General features: G+C 36.5%; 1 protein-coding gene across 1 annotated transcript; it reads left to right on the top strand.

Annotated features, from left to right (window-relative positions):
- The first annotated feature begins 16,740 nt into the window (after window positions 1–16,740).
- Window positions 16,741–24,140, top strand: cyc1 (cytochrome c-1). The gene is made up of 7 exons (XM_079840792.1): window positions 16,741–16,873; window positions 17,901–18,091; window positions 19,951–20,077; window positions 21,317–21,474; window positions 21,764–21,924; window positions 22,935–23,035; window positions 23,231–24,140. The coding sequence occupies exons 1-7, from the start codon at window positions 16,793–16,795 to the stop codon at window positions 23,333–23,335; spliced, it is 924 nt and encodes a 307-aa protein (XP_079696918.1). The 5' UTR covers window positions 16,741–16,792; the 3' UTR covers window positions 23,336–24,140.
- Window positions 24,141–24,712: the final 572 nt, after the last annotated feature.

The raw sequence follows: 24,712 nt of genomic DNA, 5'->3' as shown, positions 1-24,712 counted from the left end.
ACGGCCAAAGCCTAATTTGATGAGTTATTGTGATTTACGAGTGATGTAGAACAGATGCTGCGCTTGTGACTGAGTGACAGAGAGACCGATCTGAGAGCTCCTCCCCCGCGCGCGCTCTCTGGGTCTTCAAAATAATCAGTGTTCGCTCTCATATTTCACATATTAATCCAAATCAAAAGCTCGGAAGACCGAAACCATGTTGCACGTGACACATTCGGACAATTTTGTCCTTGAATTATCACTGGGTGTGAATTGCGCTCAAAAAACATTGACTCTTCTCTGACCAGCTGACATAAAGCATACTTTCAATAAGCGGGAGACAAATTATATCCAGTTATGAAGTGTTTTCTGTGTGTTGACATCTTTCGCGATGTTCTAACAGACGGGATTCGCACACAACGCGTCTGCTAATGTCCGATTCGTGACCTAATGACTCCTTTGAACCGAATCATTTTAACGACTGGCCAGAACAACTGATCTGTCCAACACTGAACTCATGAACTCAGTTTATTAATTTACTCAGAACGCAACTGAAATGAGAACACAAGTGTGCTTACCCATTTTAGCAAGAGTGGGTAGTAAGAATTATTTTTAATTATCAACAGTATTTCATCTTATTTCTGTTGACAATGTGTAGTAAAATAAATAGGCCTACAATCATTTAATCTGGAGTGAGGTGAAACCAGAACAAAGTTGTTATTAGCTAGCTGAAATTTTTTATTAAATTGCATATGGTAGAAAATTAGACAATTTGTTAATTTGTAATGCTACTTTTTAATATTGATATGATTATATACCAAAACAATTATCTGTAGTGTAAAAAATGTTTGGTAACTGTCAGATTACTATTGTATGTTTGACCAATACACTGTTTTTTGTTTCCACTGCTACATTTTATTTATTTAAAGAAGTTAGATTACATTCTATTTTAGATTTGAATGCACAATTGTTTTTTAAATAAATAAGAATTCAACACCTTACATACATCTGTTATTTTGTCTTAGTTATGTTTAGTTAGTAAAGTCTGGTGCCTTTAGTCTCTTCAAGGAAGGTATAAGGTGGAAGATATACAGTTTATTATTAATTCAACAATATATCGGATCGGTATCGGGTATCGACAGATACACAAAGCCCAGGCATCGGTATCGGTATCGGGACTGAAAAAGTCGGATCGGTGCACCCCTAGTCATGTCACTTTGATCTATCTTTGTACTGGCAGAGTAGCGTAGTTGCTATGTGTTTACTAATGTGTTAGTTCATTGACAGACTGATGTTATGTTATAAGATTTTTTTTTTTTACATTACTTCTTAATCAGTAACAGACACCGTTATAAACCATGTACAAAAGTAAGCTTAGTGTAGTGTTACCACGTTAACTTTATCACCCGAGTACAGTTTGTAATAACAAACATAACGCGTTGTTCATTATAAACGTGGGATTATGAATTATATTGAGAACGTCATACACAGAAAGCATGCCATAATGTAACTTACCCTGTAAACTTTAGCCTCATTCATCGTGAAGCGTGCAAGTGATTTGCAAAGATTAATATAAAGGTTAATAAAACGTTACACTCACATCTTCCTGAGGTGCAGCAGGAACACGATCCTTTTTTCAAGAGCAGCTTATTAGCAAAACGTGCTTTATACTGACCCTCGTTTATAAAGCAGTCTGCTGAGAAATGATTCGCGCAAACGTTGAAACGCTGCTGTCAATCAACAATCTTAGGAGGGGCGTACACCGTGTAACGTCACACGATCAGACGGCTCGATTTGAGACAGGGGAAAATATATAAGGAGATTAAAAAAAAACACTGGATGTATTTTAATCATTATAGGATGGTTGTGTACAGGCACTGCCAACACACATTTCCGTATAATCAACTTGTAAAAGTGCATGTACCATTCTATGACCCCTTTAAAACCCAATAATTGCATTAAATTGAATCCGTATTGTTTTGCTCACAAATCTCGAAGTCACTGAAGCGCAAGATCTAAGCTACCCATTTAAGCTTGATTTTCATGTATTACTACTTCAGTAATACAAATTGTGCAAACATAAGAGATATTATTTGTCCTGATCAAACAGATCAATATTTCTTAAGGTTTGTAAGATTGATAATTGATGAAGAAATCAATTTGGATAAAGGTTACTTTTAAATGATTAAAGGTTCCGTTATACGTAAATTTTTGTCTGTACAACAAGCAAATCATATTCATAGACTCATGAATATTCATACCATTTGAATTAATTATTCCCCAAAACTTATTGTTGTTACAGTGTGTAATGTTGCTGCTTGAGCATAAACAGTATCTGCAAAGTTACAGCGTTGAAAGTTCACTGTAAACGGAGATATTGTCTTTTAAAGTTATGGCAGTTTATTGCCTACAAAAATGTCCGGTTTGGACTACAACAAGCTTCTTCCCGTGTTGGTGACATCATAAACCCTTGCTATTAACATAAACACTGACCCCGTGAACACGCAACAAAGTGGGCGAGGCCACGTCGGAGTCATTACGAAAGAGAGAGAGCTGTTGCAGAACTACAAACTACATTTGGCCATCTAGCCAATCTAAGACCATTGCGTTTTTCGGAGGGATGGGCTTCATAGAAGCATGAAGCAAACAATCCGTTCAAAGGACAGTGGAGACAGCGGTGTGGAATATAGGTAAAATATAAGAAAAATATGGCGTTTTTAAAAAAAGAAGTATTAAGACATGTTCTACTGCGCCCCATAAACACAACCAAACCTAGAAAAAAAAACACGGAACCACCCCTTTAAGCAATTAGTCACGAGTTTATATTAATAAGCCATAAATCATAATAATGAGTATTTAATTGCCTTTTTTAATATATATATTTTTAAAAAAAATTATATATATATATATTAGGGGTGTAACGGTACACGTTTCGGTACAGGACTTCCAGTACGTTGCACACGTTTACCAAATGCAATCAGTTAACAGTAGGGGTGTAACGATTCGTTTTAACAACGATTCGATTCGTATCACGATTTGAGGTTGTCGATACGATTCAAGGACGATACTGGTTAATTTAGAACGATACGATCCGAAACGATTCAGTGACTTGAAATCGATTCAGTAACTTTTTAGCCAAAAATTGTGTGACTGAAATAAATATCTGGATACTGGTCAGTGCAGGTGAAGTTTCCTAGATTCCTGTTGTTTCTTGTAAGGGAATCAGGTATAAATTAATTATGGATATAAACAAACAAGTAAACAACAATTAATGGCAAATGCATTCAAATTTTATTTGAATAAAGTGCAACCAACAGTTTAGGTTGAAAAAACAGGAAGTTAACCTTTTCTGCTCTCATTTTCAATATTCAATACATTTTCAATAAAAGCACAGTAAGTGCAACCAACATTTCAACAGTAGGTTAACCTGCTACTTCTGCTTTTGTTTTCCAACATAAAAATATTACAATATTAATATCAAAAATAAAGTGCAACTAACTTCTCTTCAGGTTTAATTAATAGTAGGTTTACCTGCTACTTTTGCTGTTGTGTTTCAACATTAAAATAATATAAATACAATATTAATATCAAAAATAAAGTGCAACCAATATTTCTTCAGGTTGAATAAACTGGCTGAACCTGCTACTACTCTCAGTTTAATAAACAAACAATATTTAACAAAAGATAAAATGTAACCAACTACTCTTCAATGACTTTCCAAAAATATCAACATGATCTGACCTCAGAACACTTCTCTGTGCGTTCACTATGTCGCCAGCAGTACTAAAAACTGGCTCTGCTGGCACACTGGTGCAGGAATGCACAGGTAACAAGCAAGGGTTGAAAGGACAGGTAGCTCTTTCTCCTGGTGGCTTGATAATATCGCTCGTTGGCTTCTCCTCTGCCATCCGCCATGCTATGTTTTGTTTTCTCAGCGCTCGCTGCTGCTGGTGCGTTGCGATGATGTCACAGATAGGCAGACTGAATCAAGTAACGTTTGACACCTTTATCATTAAAAGTGCTAAGAAAAAACATCCTTATAAAGTCTGACGTGCTTAAATCCAATGCGTTATTTCCCATTATCGATACAATCGATTGATTACCTTTTAAAACGATGTTAGATCGATATATGTCGTCCGGAAGGCCAAGTTGCCGAGCACAGATCGATGTAGTTAGATCATAGGAATATAAATCGATACATCGATGTAGTAGATGAATCGTTACACCCCTAGTTAACAGGCTTGTTTTATGCACAGAACACTTCAATCCCAGTTCCCACATGAACATATTAATAATTCAGTCCATTTTATCACGAAATTCAAACGATAAATGCTGTTTTGTCTCTCTTTAATGTGACGTGACTGATCACTGTATAGGCGCGTCAGTTCAAGTGCAGTGCGCAAGTGAATGCAATCATCTCTTCCTAGTCAAAGAATAAACATGAATCAACATCTGAAAGTATGTTGAGGATACATTACAACTTACTGAAATGTTTCATACGTGGTGTAATCGCTCAATCAGTGTTTTTCAACAGTGGAAAGACGTCAATAAAACAGCTTGTAAACAATGTCACATAGCATCACATTTACCTCAGGCAGTCATTCAGTGTCCACAGCTGTTAATTCACTAGAGAGATTAACTCTTTTACTAAATATATGCGCTATATTAGCCTATATATTCTACTTAACCTATTAGTGATGTCTTGATTATTTAATGTATGTTTAAATAAATCTGTCATGAAAATGACAGCCACTGTAAAGATCGGTCTATCACTACTTCTAGTTCATCACAACTTTAATGTTAAAGGATTGGCCCCATTCCCTTCCAAGTGCCTCAATGTAATAGATTTTTGTGCTAATTATGCCATAAATGTTGTACTAAACTGGAATATTCCTTTAATAAAAAAAACACTAGTGCTTTAGTACCTCAGCACATAGTTCTGCATGTTAAGGCCGATTCACACTGCACAGACAAACACATTTGTTGGGTTTTGTCGGATCAGTGTGTTACCCCTGTTGGCGTCTGTTGGCGTTGGATGGGGTTTGTTTTCACCCGCCTGAACAAAATTCTAAAAGCAACGGCCAACTTGTTTGGTGTTTGTTGGCGTTTGTCTGTGCAGTGAGAATTGGCCTTTAAACAGAGTATATTAAACGTGGCATCTCGAAAGCATGTGTCTGCTCTCTCTACTTGCAGCTTATTTGAAAAATCCAAATAACAAATAAGTAAAAAACATTTGCCTGTGGTTATTTAGAATACATGTAGCCCAGCCATGCAACATCGTGGCAGCCTTCGTTCAAGCTCAATTTAGCCGCCTAAGGTGTTGATAAACTCGCTGCCTACTCTACCCGGATCTCAGCCTGGGGAGGACGGGCATCACTGAACCGGCTGTCGTTAATCATTGTTGACATCGGCAGGCGTGGCTTCCTGCTGTCCGCACGGAGAACGGCGAGAAAGCGGCACACCGGCTGACACTAGGAGACAGGTGCACGGATGAGGCGGAGAGTCATCGCGGCAGACAGCGACAGGAGACCGCCTAATGGAAGAGAGCGTTCATGCAACACTTCACTTCCTCCGCCACAATAATCAAAGAGAAAGAGAGGGAGAAAATGAGAATGTGTTTGAGAACTCTCATGGATTACTTGCCAACGTTTGTTACGACAAGCCAGAAGCCTCCCTCGGTGCACGCACCAGGGCCACTCCATCACATGCTGCCAACAGCTCTTACTCACACCAATAATAAGCTTTCATATTGGTATGCAAACGCCCTGCAGGCCCCCGTCGTGTATGCATAAGCATTCCCACCATCCAACATCCATCCATCTTCCTAGCGTTATTCCCACTGGTTTGAAGGATCCACTTCACACTAGGGCTGCAACATATGATTCATTTGATACTCGATTAATCGAACAATTATTGGAACGATTAAATCATAGATTATTTCCCTGATTGATCAATCCACTCTTGCAATTAGTTAAAATATTGCGTTTATACCTACACTGTAAAAAAAAAAATCAGGTCTCCAATTGAAAATTTTCTAGTGACCGATCACATCTAAAAAAATGTTACTTGGCCAAATTGAATTTCTGTGAATTAAATTGCATCATCCATCCATCCATCCATCTTCTTCCGCTTTATCCGGGGCCGGGTCGCGGGGGCAGCAGTCTAAGCAGAGATGCCCAGACTTCCCTCTCCCTAGACACTTCCTCCAGCTCTTCCGGGGGGACACCGAGGCGTTCCCAAGCCAGCCGGAAGACATAGTCCCTCCAGCGTGTCCTAGGTCTTCCCCACAGAAATTCAATTTGGCCAACTGAAAAATTTAGATGTGATCGGTCACTAGAACATTTTCAATTGGAGACCTGATTTTTTTTTTTTACAGTGACCGATCACATCTAAATTTTTCAGTTGGCCAAATTGAATTTCTGTGAATTGATGCAATTTAATTCACAGAAATTCAATTTGGCCAACTAACATTTTTTTAGATGTGATCGGTCACTAGAAAATTTTCAATTGGAGACCTGATTTTTTTTTACAGTGTATTTATTTGAACTATTAATAAATATAACAAGGAAATCACTTCAGCTTTTGAAAATGTCTTTTTAATGAATATCCTTCAGGTTCTCTTTCCTCCTCAGAAGTCATCAACAGTCCACATTGTTAAATTGAGTGGTACTGTGTTTTTATTAAGTCTGGGAATTGTAATATTAACTTTTTAATAAGACTAAAAATATGAATATGTAATATTGTGCATATATTTGGAAAAATATTCCTCTCTAGAGTACTTTTTTATAACTAACTATCGAGTTTATGGTCATTGAATGGCTTTCCTGAGGTAAATGTAACTGTTTTATTGACGTCTTTCTGCAGTTTAAAAACTCTGATTAAAGGGATAGTTAAAATTCTGTCATTACTTATAAGATGAACAAAACTCTTAAGGGTACGTTCATCTTCGCCACACAAATGAAGATCTTTTTGATGAAATCCGAGAGCTTTCTGTCCCTCCATTTGGAAGCAACGTAACTACCACTTTCAAGGTTCAGAACAGTAGGAAAGACATCATTAAAGTAATCCATGTGACTCCAGTGGTTTAACCTCAATTTTATGAAGCGACGTGAGTGCTTTGTTTTCAGAAGAAAAAAAAAACTACCTCTTTATTTATTTACGCATGAAAATTTACCTCTTTATTTACGCATGCATCCTGGTGCTCCCCCTACTGATTTGCAGGTCAATATTTTTGTAAAAAAAAGTGGTAAATTCTGTTTTATTTGTGCAAACAAAGCACTCACATTGCTTCATGAAATTGAGGTTAAACCCCTGGAGTCACATGGATTACTTTAATGATGTCTTGTCTTTCCTACCGTTCTGAACCTTGAAAGTGTCAGTTGCGTTGCACCCAATGGAGGGACAGAAATCTCTCAGATTTCATCAAAAAGATCTTCATTTGTTTTCCGAAGATGAGCTAAAGTCTTACGGGTTTGCATATTGCTCATGCTCATGGCGAGGTATTTTTCAAATATTAAACTTTGACACACTATTGCTTTTCTAACAGGACCACATCTGAACCACTGTCACATGTCTAACAGTTTTATAGCTGGACAAAATCTACCCAAAATTCACACCATATCAGCCAGGCCAGATGCCATATAAAACATCACTTTTCTAAGTAATGTGACTTAAAATTTTTGCTTGGATAATAAAACATGAAACATATAAACATATAGAAACCATCTTCTTTTGAACTTGCAATCAGAAGCGTTTATAAACCAGTTTTATTATAATTATTATTATATTTCTTTCATCATAGTTTTTATTTTACAGTGAAATATTACAATACAACCATATTTCTCATTTGATATTTGTATTCATTAATAAGAGCAGGGATCATAATAAAATGATAATTATTAAGAACTATCATTTTTATTATGAGATATATATCACATTTATGCATTTGGCAAATCACAATGTTTGGCTAAATTGTGCAGCCCTACAAACAAGCACAGCAAAATTTGAAAATATGAAAAATGATCAGAAATACCCTACCGTGGACTAGTAAGCAAGGGCCAGAACCCTAGAAACCAGCTAGCAACAATTTAGTAACCACTCAAAATATCATAGCAATCACAAAGCAACTTCCAGATGATCATCTACAACAGTTCAGCATTGTGGTGGTGAGTTTTAAAATGGTGTTTATGACGCTTGTTATACAAACTCATTCTCAAGAGGAGATCTTTAGCTGCTCTGCTCCTATTTAATTTCAAAGGCATCTGAAGCAACAGAGATGTCACATTCAGAAACATCCCTGTAGCAAAGAACAGCACAAATTCAACATACATCAATGGACTTATTTATATCAAATAGAGTTTCAAGAGAGTGGACTTGAATAGACCTCCATTGGCATTTCGTAGCTTTTCGAGCATGCAACGGCACATATGCTGAATATGTCATGCAGGAGAAACATCTGTAGGCTTCTGTTGTGTCATGTGATTCTATAGCTGAATGAATGCTGAAGGACAGCTCACCATGCATGATAGTGGTACTATGAAATGTTGTAGTCCAATCAGACTTATTTCTACTTCTCCAAGGTGAAAAGAAAGAAAAGCTTTACAAAAGTCAAACCAGCCAGTCTGACTACTCTTCACCCAAGATGGGAGGGTTACTATAGCAACTACCTGGGTTAATAACCCCTTCACAACAGTGCATCCAAGCCTGACATTTTAACACATAATATATACAGTATATATATATATATATATAATTTGTATCCAAGAGAAATGGTAATGGTGTGTCATAATGGCATGACAAATACAGGCTCTTGAAAGCTGCAATAGTTGATATCAAACCAACTGCTGTCAAATCTTACAAATATTCATACTTGCATCAGAAGTGTGAATATATTAAGTGAATAAGGGCACGTCCTTGTTTTCTCAGATATTTATCCTCTAGAGTATCAGAAGAGATCTCAACAGTGTCTTAAACTGTGCTCAGACTTTCCAAAATACCAAACTGAAGTCAAACTGAATGACGAAATTTTGTAGACCAACCTTACAGTTAGCATCACCCCACTTCCAATAGGATTTTTCCATTGGCTTTTGGATTATTGCATAAAAGATAACACAAGCTTATAATTTTTATGCGTTTTGTTCAATCGTGATAATCTTCACTAATGAAAACAACTTTTAAGAATTTTGAAGTGTAAATACAATCTACAGAAGTCAAAAGGTAAAAACTCTTTCCGTCTTTGTTTAAAAACATTTTCCCTGAAAGTTCAAGTTATAAACTGCGTCCGAAATCGCATACTCTCTTGAATAGGTACTGTCAGAAATCCTCTGTAAGCTTAACAAACACAGTGACTGGGTTGTGACCTAGGACCAAAGGTGTTGGATAGAACTAATTAAATTAAGACAGCGGGGGGCCATTTGTGTGTTGTGTTTCTCACTTTTACCATGCATGGAAAACTACTTAGAAGGGGTGTTTAGACATTGGGGGTATAAGAAGCTTGTGGCTTCTTTGTGTCCCCAGTCCACACTTGAGGCAGGCATTGTATGGCTGTTGCAAAAAAAAAAAATCTTTATAAAGACAATTGGGCAAGGTTTGTTTCTTATTAGTAATGTATTAGTGCATTAGTAATGACAATGTAAATTTTTGCCGCAACAGTACTTTGAATAAAAATTTGTATAACAGTATTTTGAATAAGTACTTATCACTAGCCTGGATGCCAGCCAAACTTAGCCCCGGCCACAACATTTGAGGTGCGGAAGTTCGGTCTGGACTTGATCCGTTGTGGAGCAACTATGCTCGAACCAGAGCTGTTTGGACCAATTGTCAGGGTGGGATTTATACGATGATGGACAGATCAACAGTAACGTAATCATCCACGTCACCAAAGAGCGCTTGGGTTGAATTCGTTCTAATCCTAAACAGAGAACTTGTTCGTATATGCTTTCACCTTTACTATTTCTCTCAAAAATGATGATGGTGTTGTAAGTACTCCGTGTATCCTTAAATTCTTTTTTACAACACCGGCAAAGATCGTTTACACTCATCTTCTTCTTCTACTTCTTCCAGCGTGCGTGCAGTTGAGTTCTGTTGACAACTTGCGTCGCTCAACATACGTCACTTACTCCGTTGCTCTGATTGGTTGTAGGTCTATCCAATTAAAAGCAGAGGCATTTTCTTTCCTGGTTCGGTTGAATCATGCCTCATAATCACAGCATAATGGAGCAGCATCAGACTCATATTCTGACTAGAATAACTTATCAGTAAATAAGCATTATATATAGTATAAATGTGTGTAGACTAAATTTAATCTGGGCTTACTTCATTCGCCATGGTTCCCTTATCACGTGACCTACCAGCATCACTTGCGTCATATACGTGCTTCTCGCGCTAGCTTAAAATGCCGGAGGGAGGTTAAAAACAAAAGAAAGTAATAAAAAATTCACTCGCTATTTTAAAGTCGGCATGAAGCGGAGGTTGCGATTTGTTCTTTTTTCCCTATTGTGATGTATATACAAATGAAGTACGCCCAGCTTACATTCACTCTACACACATTCATACTATATAACATACTTTTTGAAGTGAAGTGAAGTGACGTGTGGCCAATACTTGGAATTTGTGCTCTGCATTTAACCCATCCAAGTGCACACACACAGTAGTGAACACACACACACCGTGAACACAGTGGGCAGCCATATTGCTGCGGCGCCCGGGGAGCAGTTGGGGGTTTGGTGCCTTGCTCAAAGGTCTCACCTCAGTCGTGGTACTGAGGGTGGAGGAGGGCGCTGGTTATTCACTCCCCCCACCAAGTTTTTTTTAGTGGTCATGAAGCAATTACTTATTCAAAATAAGTACCTATTCAAGAGAGTATGCGATTTTGGATGCAGCTAGTGGTTTCAATATGAACACAAATTTAGTATTACATTTCTCAAAGATCTAAAAAAAAAAAAAAAATTGTTATGCAATCCAATGTACATAACAGCTCTATAGTCTATACTCGTGTCAAAAAATGTCTCATCATATTTTTCCAAGGGAATTTAAGGAGAAACAACTGAAAAACATAAATAAAATATGCACTTTACACAAATAAAGTATATTTTGGTTTATAATTTAATGCACAATTCCCATGTTTCTTCCCGTGGGATTGATTGTTTTTAATATTTAACATATCTATATGATATAATTGTACATAAAATCAAACATTTATATTATAATTATTGCAACAAAAACACATAAATCATGGTTTTAAACTGTACTTAAAATGCTAATATTGTATAAAGTGAATAGAAATCATATTAGAATAGAAAAATAGCTTTAATTTTATTTGACATCCTGAGGTTGGAGGACAACATTTTCTGAATCACTTCAAATCATTTGTTAAAAAAGACCAGCATTACTTCATTTTTCAGGCGTTTCATGCCCTATTTTGTACCCTGTTCGTGGAAAGTGCCAACAAACCTCCTGAGCTTTGAAAAAAATAACCTCTGAGCAATAAAAATGTCCCTTTGGGAAAGGTTTATATAGAGCAACCCAAAAAAGGAAGATGTTTAACTTTATTTATTATTGAAGGGAGAGTTAATATCACGCCATTTCAGAGAAACATTGCCTTTCTTTCAGATGTCCCTTAACTTTAGCCCATGGGGAGCTGATGGGGACAGGTTTTATCGTTTGCCATGACTGTAGGCAGCATTTTAACCAAGCATTTAAGAGCATACAAGCAAAGCTGAAGGCTGGCCTCGTGAGATTTCAAGGATAAAGCGTCTATTTAGACTTACCCCAGAGGATCATGGGTCAGACGCAGATATACAGTGTATTCTACCTTTTAATGGAGTCAGAGCTATAGAGCTTTATTGTAATACAAACTGTAATTAAAACTATCTACCAGAGGTTTAGGATGACACTTTATATGCTCTCATCTTTAACATAGACCTTACTCTCTTTTCCAGGTTTGTGCTTGATGTGAAGCTGTGTTTTGCAAGATTTAATTAAATCTTTAAATATCTAGCTGCTGAATGACCCCTGTATATTCTGCCTTTTCATTTTGGATTACACTGTAGCCAGCGAGAAGAGAAGAATGAGAACTGAAACATGTCCGTTAAGCGAAATCATTTTAAAGCACGTCGAGATATAACATGACATTCCTGCTGGCCCTGAAATACATGATATATTCATTGTAGTATGTTTTATAATGTCTAATCTGAGGTATACTTTCATTCCACGACAGAAACCCGGCTGTATCAATTGAAATCGATTGTGTTATCAGGGCTTACGGCCTTGGCTAAATTGTAAGTGTCAGTAGGAATCAAAATTCTATTATTTTCCAAACAATCACAGATAAAGCTGTATAAAAATTCCAATGCCCGGTCTCTGAAAGCGCTTGTTTGCTGTACCTGATTGAGGCCGCTCTCTGCAGCCTCGTTCCTGTCCTGTGGGACACGCTCAATTTTCCGCAGGCTTATCTTGCCAAGGTGGCCAATTTAGGAACCTTTTGCTGCTTGGCTTTTTGAGATATGGCCCCATATTACAAACGCAGGTGGGGACAGTCACATTTGTTGGGATGGTTTCTGGGTTCTGGGGACACAGAGAAAGGCCTGAATTAAAAATTGATGGCCTTGTAGTTGATGCTCCAAAGAATACGTTTAAAGGAACAGTTCAGACAAAAATGTGTCAGGATTTAGGCTACTCACCTTCATGTCATTCTACACTAGTACACTCATTGGACAAACTCAATTTAATTTAGGGCAGGATTTCCTTCCAATAAATATGTGTATCTCCAACTCATAAAAAAACTAATTCATGCAATTAAATGTAATTGAGTTGGTCCAACTCAATTTGATCAAATACAGTTTTAACATTCTCTAAACTGTAAGTTTAATTGACCTATCGGTAAACCCCGGCCCTCGAATGCATGTGAGGCTTGTGAGCCAATGGCCGTTGAGTATCAGTTGCACGGCGACCGGAACTCGAACATCTTTAGGTTTCAGCGCCATAGAGAAACATTGGAAAATCCGAAGCTCTCATCAGTTTGATGGTGTTTATGCTACAAAAATGGTAAAACGATGTGGTACTGTAACACTGATTCCAGGCATCCTGAGAGGATTTTCTGGTTGTCATACTCTCATTAAGTTACGATTAAAGTCCCTGCTAACATACAAACCGAAATACCTAACTGTTCTCACGTCATGCAACGTTAACAGTGTTGGTCAAAAACACATAAACGAAGGTCTACATGTCACAGATTTTATTGTGGTTTATCGTCTAACTTGTTTTTGTATATATTTTTTATATTTCTGCTAGTTTAGATATGTTTAATGTCAGGATGACTCTTCTTTTGATGGGTATTATAGTCTACGGGTAGTGAAAGGGAGAGCTAACGTTAGCAGTTTATCCGAGTTGTTTTGCAGATACAAAGTTGACAGTTTATTAGCACCCCCGAAAATACGGTCTGTAAGTTTGTTTACTGTGAGTGTTTTTGTATAATTTGCTGTGTATGTTAATGATAATGCAACAGAGAGAGAGAGTTTGTGAATGAGACGTTAATGTGCACTTCTTATGCTGTGAAAAACTATATAATAAACTTCATAAACCATCAGTAAAGTTTGGCCATCAATCGGACGGGGTACACTATACATTCTGTGTCCAAAAACATCTTGGGATAAGGGTTTCACACTGACAGCTGTCATTGTAAGACAGTTAGCAACAGTAACTAAGGGGGGCGGGGCTTACCGATAGGTCAATTGTCACAACTGTTTGCTGGAACATCAGAACTAGCATGTCTGCAAAATGTAGTGATTCACCCACAACATATAATTCATGCTTCAAAACCTAGTTATTGTGTCAGTAAATTGGCCAATGCCACCAAAATGAAAAGTGTTTTTGTCATTGTGTGAGCCACAGTGGTCAAAATGTAAATGTTTAGATGTTTTTTCACCATGGAAATATTTGGTATATACAAATGTCATGTTTTTTTTCTTTTCTGTTGACACTAACTGCTTGCTACTCTATACAAAATGCTCTTGAGGATCACACGGAGCCGTTTACTGTAAATGCAGATTCAGACAGTAGGTATAAATTGACTCGGAAAAGTCAATAATGTAGTACACAAAATGAACATTTGTATTTATACAGTACATTTTCTTTTTGAAGAAATGTGTTACATGTAAGCTTACTGTAAAATGTTTGTTCATTTGTACACACTCTATTATGTCTTTCTCTAACACATACACATCTTCCTATTGCTTCTCCACGACAAGACTTTTCAGCTTACATGCAACACAATCCTACAAAAATAAATGTACTGTATAAACACAAATGAGTAAGTATGCTCCATGTTCAAAAATGGTGGTGATTGTGTTAAACTGCTCTGCATATATTGAAAGTGAATATGGCTGCCTTTATTATTTTTATAAAACTCTCCAATTAATGTTAATAACTATTAAAGGTCCTTGAAAGCTTTTCTGGTCAAGACTGCCGCAGGCATATCTTTCAAACTTTCTGTATCTTTTCTTGCCCATAAAGGTCTATGAGATGTGTGATAATCCTGCACATGGTTTTAATAAATCTCCTTTCTCTACTGTTGCATTAATAAACATGATCCACAAAACCCGCACTTACATTTATCCATGCAAATCGCATAACACTTATTATTAGACATTGCTCAAGAGTGTTGTTCATTCACGGTCTAATTGTATTGACTACTTAGGGCTCACTGGACATAGACAACTGCCTGTGCACACTTGTTGCACACTGCCATCTACAGGAATGAACGCGCAATTACAATCGTTTCAAAACTTTTCTTCTTATAGTACGATCTTATAATACACAAACGCAGTAACAAAGAATACTTTTAAAGAAATAACATGTTTTTTGGACATGTAACATGGTGTAATATCATGGTGGTAGTCTTTGAAGTATCTTGGAGAACCATATGAATAGATACCATGCACTTTACTTACAAAAAAGTATCATAACACCTTCACTATTTTTGGACATATACAACTACCATGTCTGGACATGTACCATATTGTTATATGTGAAAAAAAGTGTCTCATTTGTGTCTTTATATATTTCCAAAGGTATTTAAAGGGGTAATTCACACAAAAATGAAAATTCTGTCAAGTTGTTCCAAACCTGTATGTATTTCCTCCTTCTGCTGAACACAAACGAAGATATTTTAAAGAATGTCTGTAGCCAAAAAGTTGACGGACCCCATTGTAGGAAATAAATACTATGGAAGTCAATGGGGTCCATTAACTGTTTGGTTTCCAACATTCTTCAAAATATCTTCTTTTGTGTTCAGCAGAAGAAAGAAACTCATACAGGTTTGGAACAACTTGAGGGTGAGTAAATGATGACAGAATTTCATTTTTGGGTGAACTATCCCTTTAAGGAGAAACAAACGAGCTAACTAAAATCTCCAATAGGCACTTTCAACAAATGTCCTATATTTTTTAAAAGCACAATTTCCCTTTTTTTTCTTGTGAGATTGATTAGATAAGTTAAAATAAAATAATATTTAATTAAAGTAACTTAAATTAAATGTTCACGCGCTAAGTTTATGTAATAAGTATAGCAACAACAAAACACACACACACACACACACACACACACACACACACACACACACAAATCAGGGTTTATAAAATTATGTTAAAACAGCTCAAGTGATATATAGTTTGACCTCATGAATTTAGCAAACAACATTATATAGTGGAATACTATAATACCATGGTACAAGCATTTCCATACAACAAAGCACCAATTTCACCTGTCATCATCTGTTACGATGGTACCTAGGCCTACACCACCACAGTAGGAATATATACATAGCCCTAAAACATACAACACGTTACAAAAAAATATGATGTATACCTTGCTAGAAAATATAAAGCACAAGATAAAATAAATAGTAATAAACACCATAATAAACACGACATAAATACAGCTTTGCCAACGAGTGAGAAAGGCCTCAAGTTCGAATCCAAGTAATTAATGAACCAAACAAGGAGCAAACGTAGGTCAGCCGATGTATATTTGGAGTATGTGCATTTTATGTTGTGATTTGATTACCTTGACCAGATATGTGCAGTACTTTTAACATCCATCCCACCTTTTTTGTCTTAAGACTAGACTCATAAGCGGTTTTGCCAAAGTTTAGTTTCGAATCTTTTGTTTCGAATCTGTAGTTCGAATCTTTTGGTTCGAATCTGTAGTTCGAATCTTTTGTTTCGAATCTGTGGTTCAAAACTTGCCAACGTCACGTGATTTCAGCAAATGATTACGAAACGTTTTTATTTTTATTTTATTATGTTGATCATTTAAAAGCCTTAGAAATGCATTTCCTTACAGTGACCTGATAAAGAAAAGGACAACAATATTTAATTGCTTCTAACTGACCAAGTTTGTCAACCCCTGCTAAATAAGCAACATACAAATTAGGCTCTATACATCAATAAAATAATACAAATGGTTCCGATTCAGAGTTTCGAAAAGCTTCCATCACTACTTTTGACACCGCCAATGTATTTTTGAATGCTGCTCGGTACACCTCCAACCTATAGGTGACGCTATATAAAAAAAGAAAAACAGTCTCGGGTCAATTTTAATAACTAAAATAAAATAAAATACCGCTTAATTTCGAGTCTAGTAAAAACAATAAAAAGTCAAAATTACATATATTCTCCATAAATAAAAAAAATGGCCGTTTCATGACATCATTTATAAGTTTTATAAGATCTTGTGTAATTTTCAGGGAAGGGAGGGGGCAGTATCGCTCTCAGTCATCCGGTGGAAGCGCCTTTCTATCGGCAGAGTCAAGAACATGGCGGCGCTCCGTGTGGTCGTGTTCTCCGGCACCGGGAGAACCCTCCTGAACACATCCAAATCCCTTCATACTCCTCAGGTATGGACGCATCTAGTATTTCCTTTTTTAAATTTGCTCTGTTGTCACATTCTGGTGCCTTAAGGATGTAAATATCCGCCTTTATTCAATGGCACGTCCCGGCGTCTCCTGCAGTGTATTTCCTAGAGCAAGGTCACCGCGGCTGTGGCTCTTCTTGCGTTCGCATCCTGACATTTATGCCTTTGTATTGGTGTCGTGACACATTTGGCCTATCTAATAATCAGTATATTATGTAAGAAAGCGTGTATAGTTTGGATTAAAAAGCACTTTTGAGTCTGATAACTGAAGCGAGCTGTATCCTAGGAGGTGACATCATTGGTCTTTGACAACTAAAGCTTATAATACATTACTAATCCTCATAGTTTTAACAGAACATGTTAACTGATTCTGTTTGTTTGACAATGTGCTGACATTTTATGTCAAATGTTGATTTGAAATCGTAACATGAATGTCATACTGCCTTAGTACTTAGTGACAGCAGCATTTGAGCTGGCAATGGCATAATATAATCTCCAAATTTTTGATCCATAAAATCTAGCATGATTTGAGAATGTTACTGATTTGTTGTTCTGTATTTTGCTCAAATTATTTAACATGCTTTGCTTAGACCTAGATATCATACAAACCTAGATATCATACATATTTATTTATTTTTTTTAGTCCTAAATCCTCCAAAATATATTATTAAAAAATCCTCAGTTACATGTCTAGTGTTTAATGTGGTCCCTGACTTTTTGGGCTCCACCATATTTGTTTTGACTCACCCTATTGGTTATAACTTGTATGCAATGGTTGCATCTTTTTAATGGAGGCCAATGTAAATGTAAGGAGTTTTTGTCATTGGTTGATTTTATGAAGTCATAGATGCAGATTCTGTCTTTTTTATTTATTTATTATATTTTCATGTTTTTTCTGGATATGAATGTTTATGTACCTTGGAATGTCATATAAATACCATTGTATATGAATGTGATAATAGTTCAGTTGATCTTATTAGAATCTTTGGCAACGTTTTTGTCTTTTGTAGGCCAACATGTCATTCGCTAGCCTGCCGAAGGGAAGGAAGATAGCCCTCACCACGATTGGAGTGCTGGCGACAGGAGGAGCAGGTCTGGCTCTTATGCTACAGCAGTCAGTCAAGGCTTCTGACTTGGAGCTGCACCCCCCATCATACCCCTGGAGCCACAGCGGCATGCTGTCCTCCCTCGACCATGGCAGGTACTTTAGCCCACTTCTTGTGCACATACCAGAGTGCACAAAATTATGTTGTCTAGTGATGTTATAGCTTTTTAACAGATTTCAAGAATACTTTACCCATTTACCATACCTCTCAGTCTCCTCTCCACCAACCAGCTGGTGTGTGGTGGGCCTTCTGGTGCAATATGGCTGCCGATGCATCATCCAGGTGGATGCTGCACATTGGTGGTTGAGGAGATTCCCCCTCTTCCGTGTAAAGCTTTGAGTTGCCAGAAAATATACAAATGTAACAAATTATTATTATTATTACCATTTATCAGCCAAACAGGAAAGCCCATCTCAAACTCGCACCATTGGATACAGAAGTTGTGCTTAAAGGGATAGTTCACCCAAAATGAAAATGGTAATTTACTCAACCTCATGTTGTTCCAAACCATGAGTTTCTTTCTTCTGTTGAACACAAAAGAGGATATTTTGAAGAATGTCTGTAACCTGACAGTTTACGCATTGACTTCCATAGTATTCTTTTTCTAATATGGAAGTCAATTACCAACATTTTTCAAAATAGCATCTTTTGTGTTCAACAGACGAAAGAAACTCATACATAACTTGAGGGTGAGTAAAGGATGACACACTTTTCATTTTGGGGTGAACTACCCTTTTAAAGAATCAGCAAAGTTTTAAGATTGTCATTTTATACTCAAACAAGGAACATTTGTATCTCTCAATCCTCATCATTGTGTTGCATTATGTTTTACCCCTCACAAATAAAAATATACAGAGCTTTGACAATAAAGCTAAGCATTTCAATATCATCTTACTAAGACATTAGTATTATTATTGGGAGATGCAGTGACACATTTTTATAAATATCTCACTGATTTACATTACAAGCTGTCAAAATATCATCTTTTTGGTCATATAAATAACAGCAACTGCACCCAATTTCATATTTTTATTCCTATATCACACTATATTAGCCATAAAATCTCCATATTCTCCTATTCACACTAAATGAGCCATACAATCCTGATGTATCAAATATTAAAAATGCATGCAATTGTCTAAAGGTACAGTAAACTCTTCCATCTAAAAAAAATATTCTGGCTATTTCATTTGTCAGGCTTTATAGAGTTAGGGATATTAGTTTTATTTCATTGTTCCCTGTCTAGTGGAGTTCATGTGGCATAGCTTCCCCCACTCTCAATTATACAATTATTATATTATTATATATCACCCTGTAGCCCAAGACTGGTTTCCCACTGAAGCTAGGGAGACCAACTGGGAAAACTAGGTAGCTGAACACCCCAGAATAGTGATGGGGACACTATACTCTAACAAGCACCGTCCTTCGGATGAGACGTTAAACCGAGTTCCTGACTCTCTGTGGTCATTAAAAATCCCAGGATGTCCTTCGATAAAGAGTAGGGGTGTAACCCCGGCATCCTGGCCAAATTTGCCCATTGGCCCCTGTCCATCATGGCCTCCTAATCATCCCCGTATATATACGATTGGTATCATCCTTCAGTCTCCTCTCCACCAATAAGCTGGTGTGTGGTGGGCGTACTGGCGCAATATGGCTGCTGCCGTCGCATCATCCAGGTGGATGCTGCACATTGGTGGTGGTTGAGGAGATTCCCCTTCTATGTAAAGCGCTTTGAGTGCCTAGAAAAGTGATATATAAATGTAACAAATTATTATTATTATTATATATTTGCAACAGAATATCTATATTCTGTATATTCCTTGCAGTACAATAAATATTTGGTCTCATTAACCACCTATAGGAGGAAGTGTATATGTCAACGGACAATCTATCAGTTTACAGAGAAATATCAATGCTCTGAGTTAACTATTCTTTCAATGGCTTTGTTTTTCAGTATTCGTCGTGGGTACCAGGTTTATAAGCAGGTGTGCTCGGCCTGTCATAGTATGGAGTATTTGGCCTTCCGTAACTTGGTGGGAGTGTCACACACAGAGGCAGAGGTCAAGACCTTGGCTGAAGAGGTCAGATTTATTACGTTGTTGTTGTTAACACTCATAACCAGTGGTGGACGAAGTACACAAATCAAGTAAAAGTACAGATACCCTAATAAAACAATACCAAAAGTAATTGAGTTTTAAAGTGCTCAAGAATTAAAAGTACTGATTGATGAATGTTTATTTTAGAGTTTTGTATACTCCACCCTACTCCACATGAATTGTCTTATAGAAGCACTATTCAATAAGGAAGATTATGCAGACACATAATATGTAATCATCTGAATAAGTAAGAAAACATTTTATTTTATTACCAAAACTTGTCATACACTAACTACTACTCTAATATCTGACAATTCAAGGGTGCAGACAAGATAACAAATAACAAAATATACCATTTAGTATATAAAAATGAGGAAAAACATACAATATAAAAACACATAGAGGTCACATAGGGCAAAATGTGTTAACATTAAGAAGAACACTATGCAAACATAGTCGTTTTTTATCATTTGAAACCCCAACGACAGTGGGGAAGATAATTGAGTATTAATTTAGCCTTATTTTAATCTTATGTTTAGTTTTTACCTAACCTACCCATTCAGACAGTAATACACAAATGTGGACAGTCCAAATTCAAGCATTCTGTACAGTGGGCTTTAAACAGCTTGCCCTTTTACAGCAGATTTAGTTCACAAACAATTGACAGTTGTGACCTAAATATGATTTTCATTTACAACAATAAATCCTAAAACGTACTTTTCGAGCACTCAAGCTCCGAGGATCTCACGTTCTTGGCTCATTTTGAGTCAAACTTGTGAATTAAATTAATTGTTAGCTGGAGACTCGCTCTGACCGGATCATTTGAATCAATGAGTTGTTGACTCAAGAACAGAAGCAATCAAATAAGTGCAATTCACAAATTAATCATTTAGTGCCATTTGCTAACTGATTTAACTGGTCTTGGAGCGGGTGACGATTTCCTCAATTCAAAATAATGATGAACGACATGTGAATTGTGGAGTAAAAAGTACAATATTATGCTTTGGAATGTAGGAAAGTCAAAGTTTCACAAAATATTAAGGTAAAAATGCTTTTTCTCATAACTCAAAAGTCATTGTCTAGTTGAGTTTAATGGAATACTTTGTAGTGCCACTATCATTTTCTTTTTGAAAATTAAAAAAAATGAGTCAGAATGGCTTGTGTTAATGCGTCCTTCACCTTAATATCCCACATCTGTAATGTGGTTAACACTCTATTATGCAGATTGAAGTTGTGGATGGTCCTGATGACACGGGAGAGATGTTCACCCGACCTGGAAAACCCTCAGATTACTTCCCCAAACCCTACGGGAACCCTGAGGCTGCCCGTGCCGCCAACAACGGCGCTCTGCCCCCTGACCTCAGCTATATTATCAGTGCCAGGTAACGGATTACTTTTGATCAGGTACAAAAAAGTCTCTATTGTACACTTACAAAAAGTCAGACATTTCTGGCATCTAAATCCTCACAAAAGCCCTTTTTGTGGTCCTGTTTGCTCTGGCATTGAAAATTATCTACTATAAGCAATATTTAAATACAAAATGTACCTTTTTATTATTGAGAGATTAAACTCATTAGATTTATCATACTGCTGTTTTTCTTCTTTACCAAACTTGATCTTATAGTTAATTTTTTGGAACATTTTCTAATGATTTACATTTGTCTCTCTCAGGCATGGAGGGGAAGATTACGTGTTCTCACTCCTGACCGGTTACTGTGAACCTCCAGCTGGTGTGTCCATGAGGGAGGGCCTTTATTACAACCCTTATTTCCCTGGCCAGGCCATTGGTATGGCACCACCCATCTACAACGAGGTGCTTGAGTTTGATGATGGTGAGTTTTAGTTTTCTAGTATCATTGCCCCTTTCGAGATGCAATCAAATTCATATTTCTACTTGTACTGTCAATAGATAATCGTATTATGTCTGTCATTAATACAACTCGTTGCTTTTCTTTCTTTTTTGACTTTCTAAAGATAGTGCATTCATTTAGAATGCATTGAATTCCTTTTGGTGGGAAGAAGGGAATAAAATAAGATTTGTCAGCCCGCTGGTGGCATTCTCATTAGTGTATTTTACTCATGGGTTATATTTCATACTTGCTGGGCTTTGATTATAATTAAATTCTTCCATACAAAGACTGCAGATGACTTTCGTCTTAAATATCCCTTCTGGTTTGATTTACATATAAATTAAAAAAAAAAAAATCTGTTTACTGAATAATTAATCCTGTCTACTGGATTAAATGCATAATGAGCTAATGTACATTAGGTAAATAATGTGAAGTATTACATACCGTACTCTTTCAGCGAAAAAAAGAAAAGAAAAGTTGCCAGCCACCGGCGGCATTTTTGATCATTTTCACACAATTTTCATGGCCCCCAGAATATTTTGTTGTATGAATATCTGAACATGCAATATATCAAAAGAAAGAACAGAGCCTCTGCTTTTAAACACATTTTAGTGTAGCTTCATTCTTTCTTTTTTTGATCAACACTTGAAAATGGGTTTCATTTTTAAAAAAGCGACATTTTGAGCAAAATGCTGAGAGAATTCTGTTTTTGTCAAAACACAGATGGAGTAGATGGACTTTATCAAATTCAACATCCCCAAAGCTTCAGTCCTATAGCTTGTCCTGGGTCGACATTTCCTTCAGTAACATCAGGCAGTTTTGATTTATAAGCTGTTCGATGTTGATGATCATGTTATTTTACATATAAGATCGCTTGTTTCTCCTTTTTCTGCATGTTTTTTATCCAGAGATTCTGTACTCTTTCAGAAGATCTCATAGCGCCCCCTACCGTATAACAGTGAAAACATTAATGGCTCATGTATTCTCCATAGGAACCCCTGCAACCATGAGCCAGGTTGCTAAAGATGTCTGTACTTTCCTGAAGTGGGCGTCCGAGCCAGAACATGACCAACGCAAACGAATGGGATTGAAGGTTTGTATATTCCTGATTCCTTCACCAACAGTTTATTTCTTCAGGCTCAACTAACATCATTAGATATTGGTCGAAAATTAGACTTGTGTAGTGCAAAACTAAATGTAGAACAGAATAGAAAAGCAAAATGTGCATGCTAAATCTCTGAGAATTAAAGATATAGTGCTTATTGTTTTTCTCTCATTCTCTCCGCAGTTATTGATGGGTGCTTCCATACTTGTTCCCCTGGTCTACTACATGAAAAGGCACAGGTGGTCTGTGCTGAAGAGCAGAAAGATTGCCTACAGGCCTCCCAAATAAAGCCAAACTGCTGCCTTCACCAGGCCTTGACACAACGTAAAAACCTGATTCACCATTCTCCGATATTTTTCAGAATGCACAATGCATCAAGATAAGGTTGCTATCATCAATAACCGCTGGACATCCTATCAGATAGATGCCCTTGCACCTAAAGGACTTGGGGGAGTGGGACCTGAGACAACCTTTGTGATGTTTTACTGTAAAATAAATATTATCTCAATTAATTATTTGTGGTTGTTTGCAAGGCGATGTGTTCAGAGGCGAAAATCAGACATACATTTGCAACCTTCTTGTGCTTTGTGAGATCTGTCCTTGCAGTAGGTTCTCTACACTTTGTTGTGTAAATATTTAATAAAAGCGGTATTACCCTAATGACCTCTTATAACAAATCTGTTTGCGATCTGATTCTGTCTGTTTGCTCATTTAGATTCATTCACTTAGCTGGCGTTTTTTTTATTTTATCCAAAGCAACCTAAAAATTTGTAACAAATTAGTGTAGTTGTTTACAAGTGTAGAAAATGCTGTGAATCAACTGTTTGTGGACAATTTAGTAATGTTTTCTGGGATTTCCTGAAGGTAGTGCTAGACTGTAGACCAGAATACTAATTTTGCTATGTTTTCATAACTTTCTCTAAATGTTTAGATTATCATGCTCAGGTAAGATCTTCATAACTGCAGGTCTAATCGGCTGTTTTAGATGTGGACTTCAATCTATCACTAATATAGTTTTATCAAGCAATGAATACATGACATATTTTGCCAGACCTCTCAAGGTAATTGTAAATAATACCTGAACTGTTACCTGAAAAAAAAAAAAAAAAATCTTGGATTTGACAATGTAATGCGACAGAAACAAAATGAATTATTTTTAAAAGGTGCAAAACTTAATATTACTTAATATATCCATGTGGTTTCACTTTAAAGACGGAAAGAAAACTGCAAAACTGATGTGAATTAAAGAAGATAAGCACTCAAATGTATACCAATTACTTGAATAAAGGAAAAATAAGATCTTAATAATAAAATATTAATTTAAAGTAATTTATTGTGACATTTAGGTCGACATATAGCATAATACTATGTGAATAGAGAAAATAATTAATTAATACTTTAATCTTGTTCTCGTTAGTATAGATTCATAAAGTATATTATAAGAGTCAAACTGCTTGGTAACATTAAAGTCCAGTGTTCTATTAAACTTGCAAAATGCATCGCCACAAAATGTATTTGTTAATATATTTATATTTAAATAATGCTGCATTGCGTGGTTACATTTTGTAACTTTGAGCTTATACTTTTTGTCTAATTTCATGGGTGTATAAAAAGTTGAGTGACTAATATAAGAATAGTATATTAATGTCGTCTAAAACATGTTAG

The sequence above is a fragment of the Gobio gobio genome (assembly GCF_949357685.1).
Source record: "Gobio gobio genome assembly, chromosome: 17".
Classification (NCBI taxonomy): Eukaryota; Metazoa; Chordata; class Actinopteri; order Cypriniformes; family Gobionidae; genus Gobio; species Gobio gobio.
The sequence above is the reverse complement of the archived record's forward strand: the minus strand, read 5'-3'. Positions and strand labels throughout refer to the sequence as shown.

Coding starts and splice junctions, on each gene's coding strand:
- cyc1 (XM_079840792.1), top strand. CDS start 16,793: ATGGCGGCGCTCCGTGTGGTCGTGTTCTCCGGCACCGGGAGAACCCTC. Junction 20,078..21,316: donor TCAAGACCTTGGCTGAAGAG/GTCAGATTTATT, acceptor TCTATTATGCAG/ATTGAAGTTGTGGATGGTCC. Junction 21,925..22,934: donor GGTGCTTGAGTTTGATGATG/GTGAGTTTTAGT, acceptor TATTCTCCATAG/GAACCCCTGCAACCATGAGC.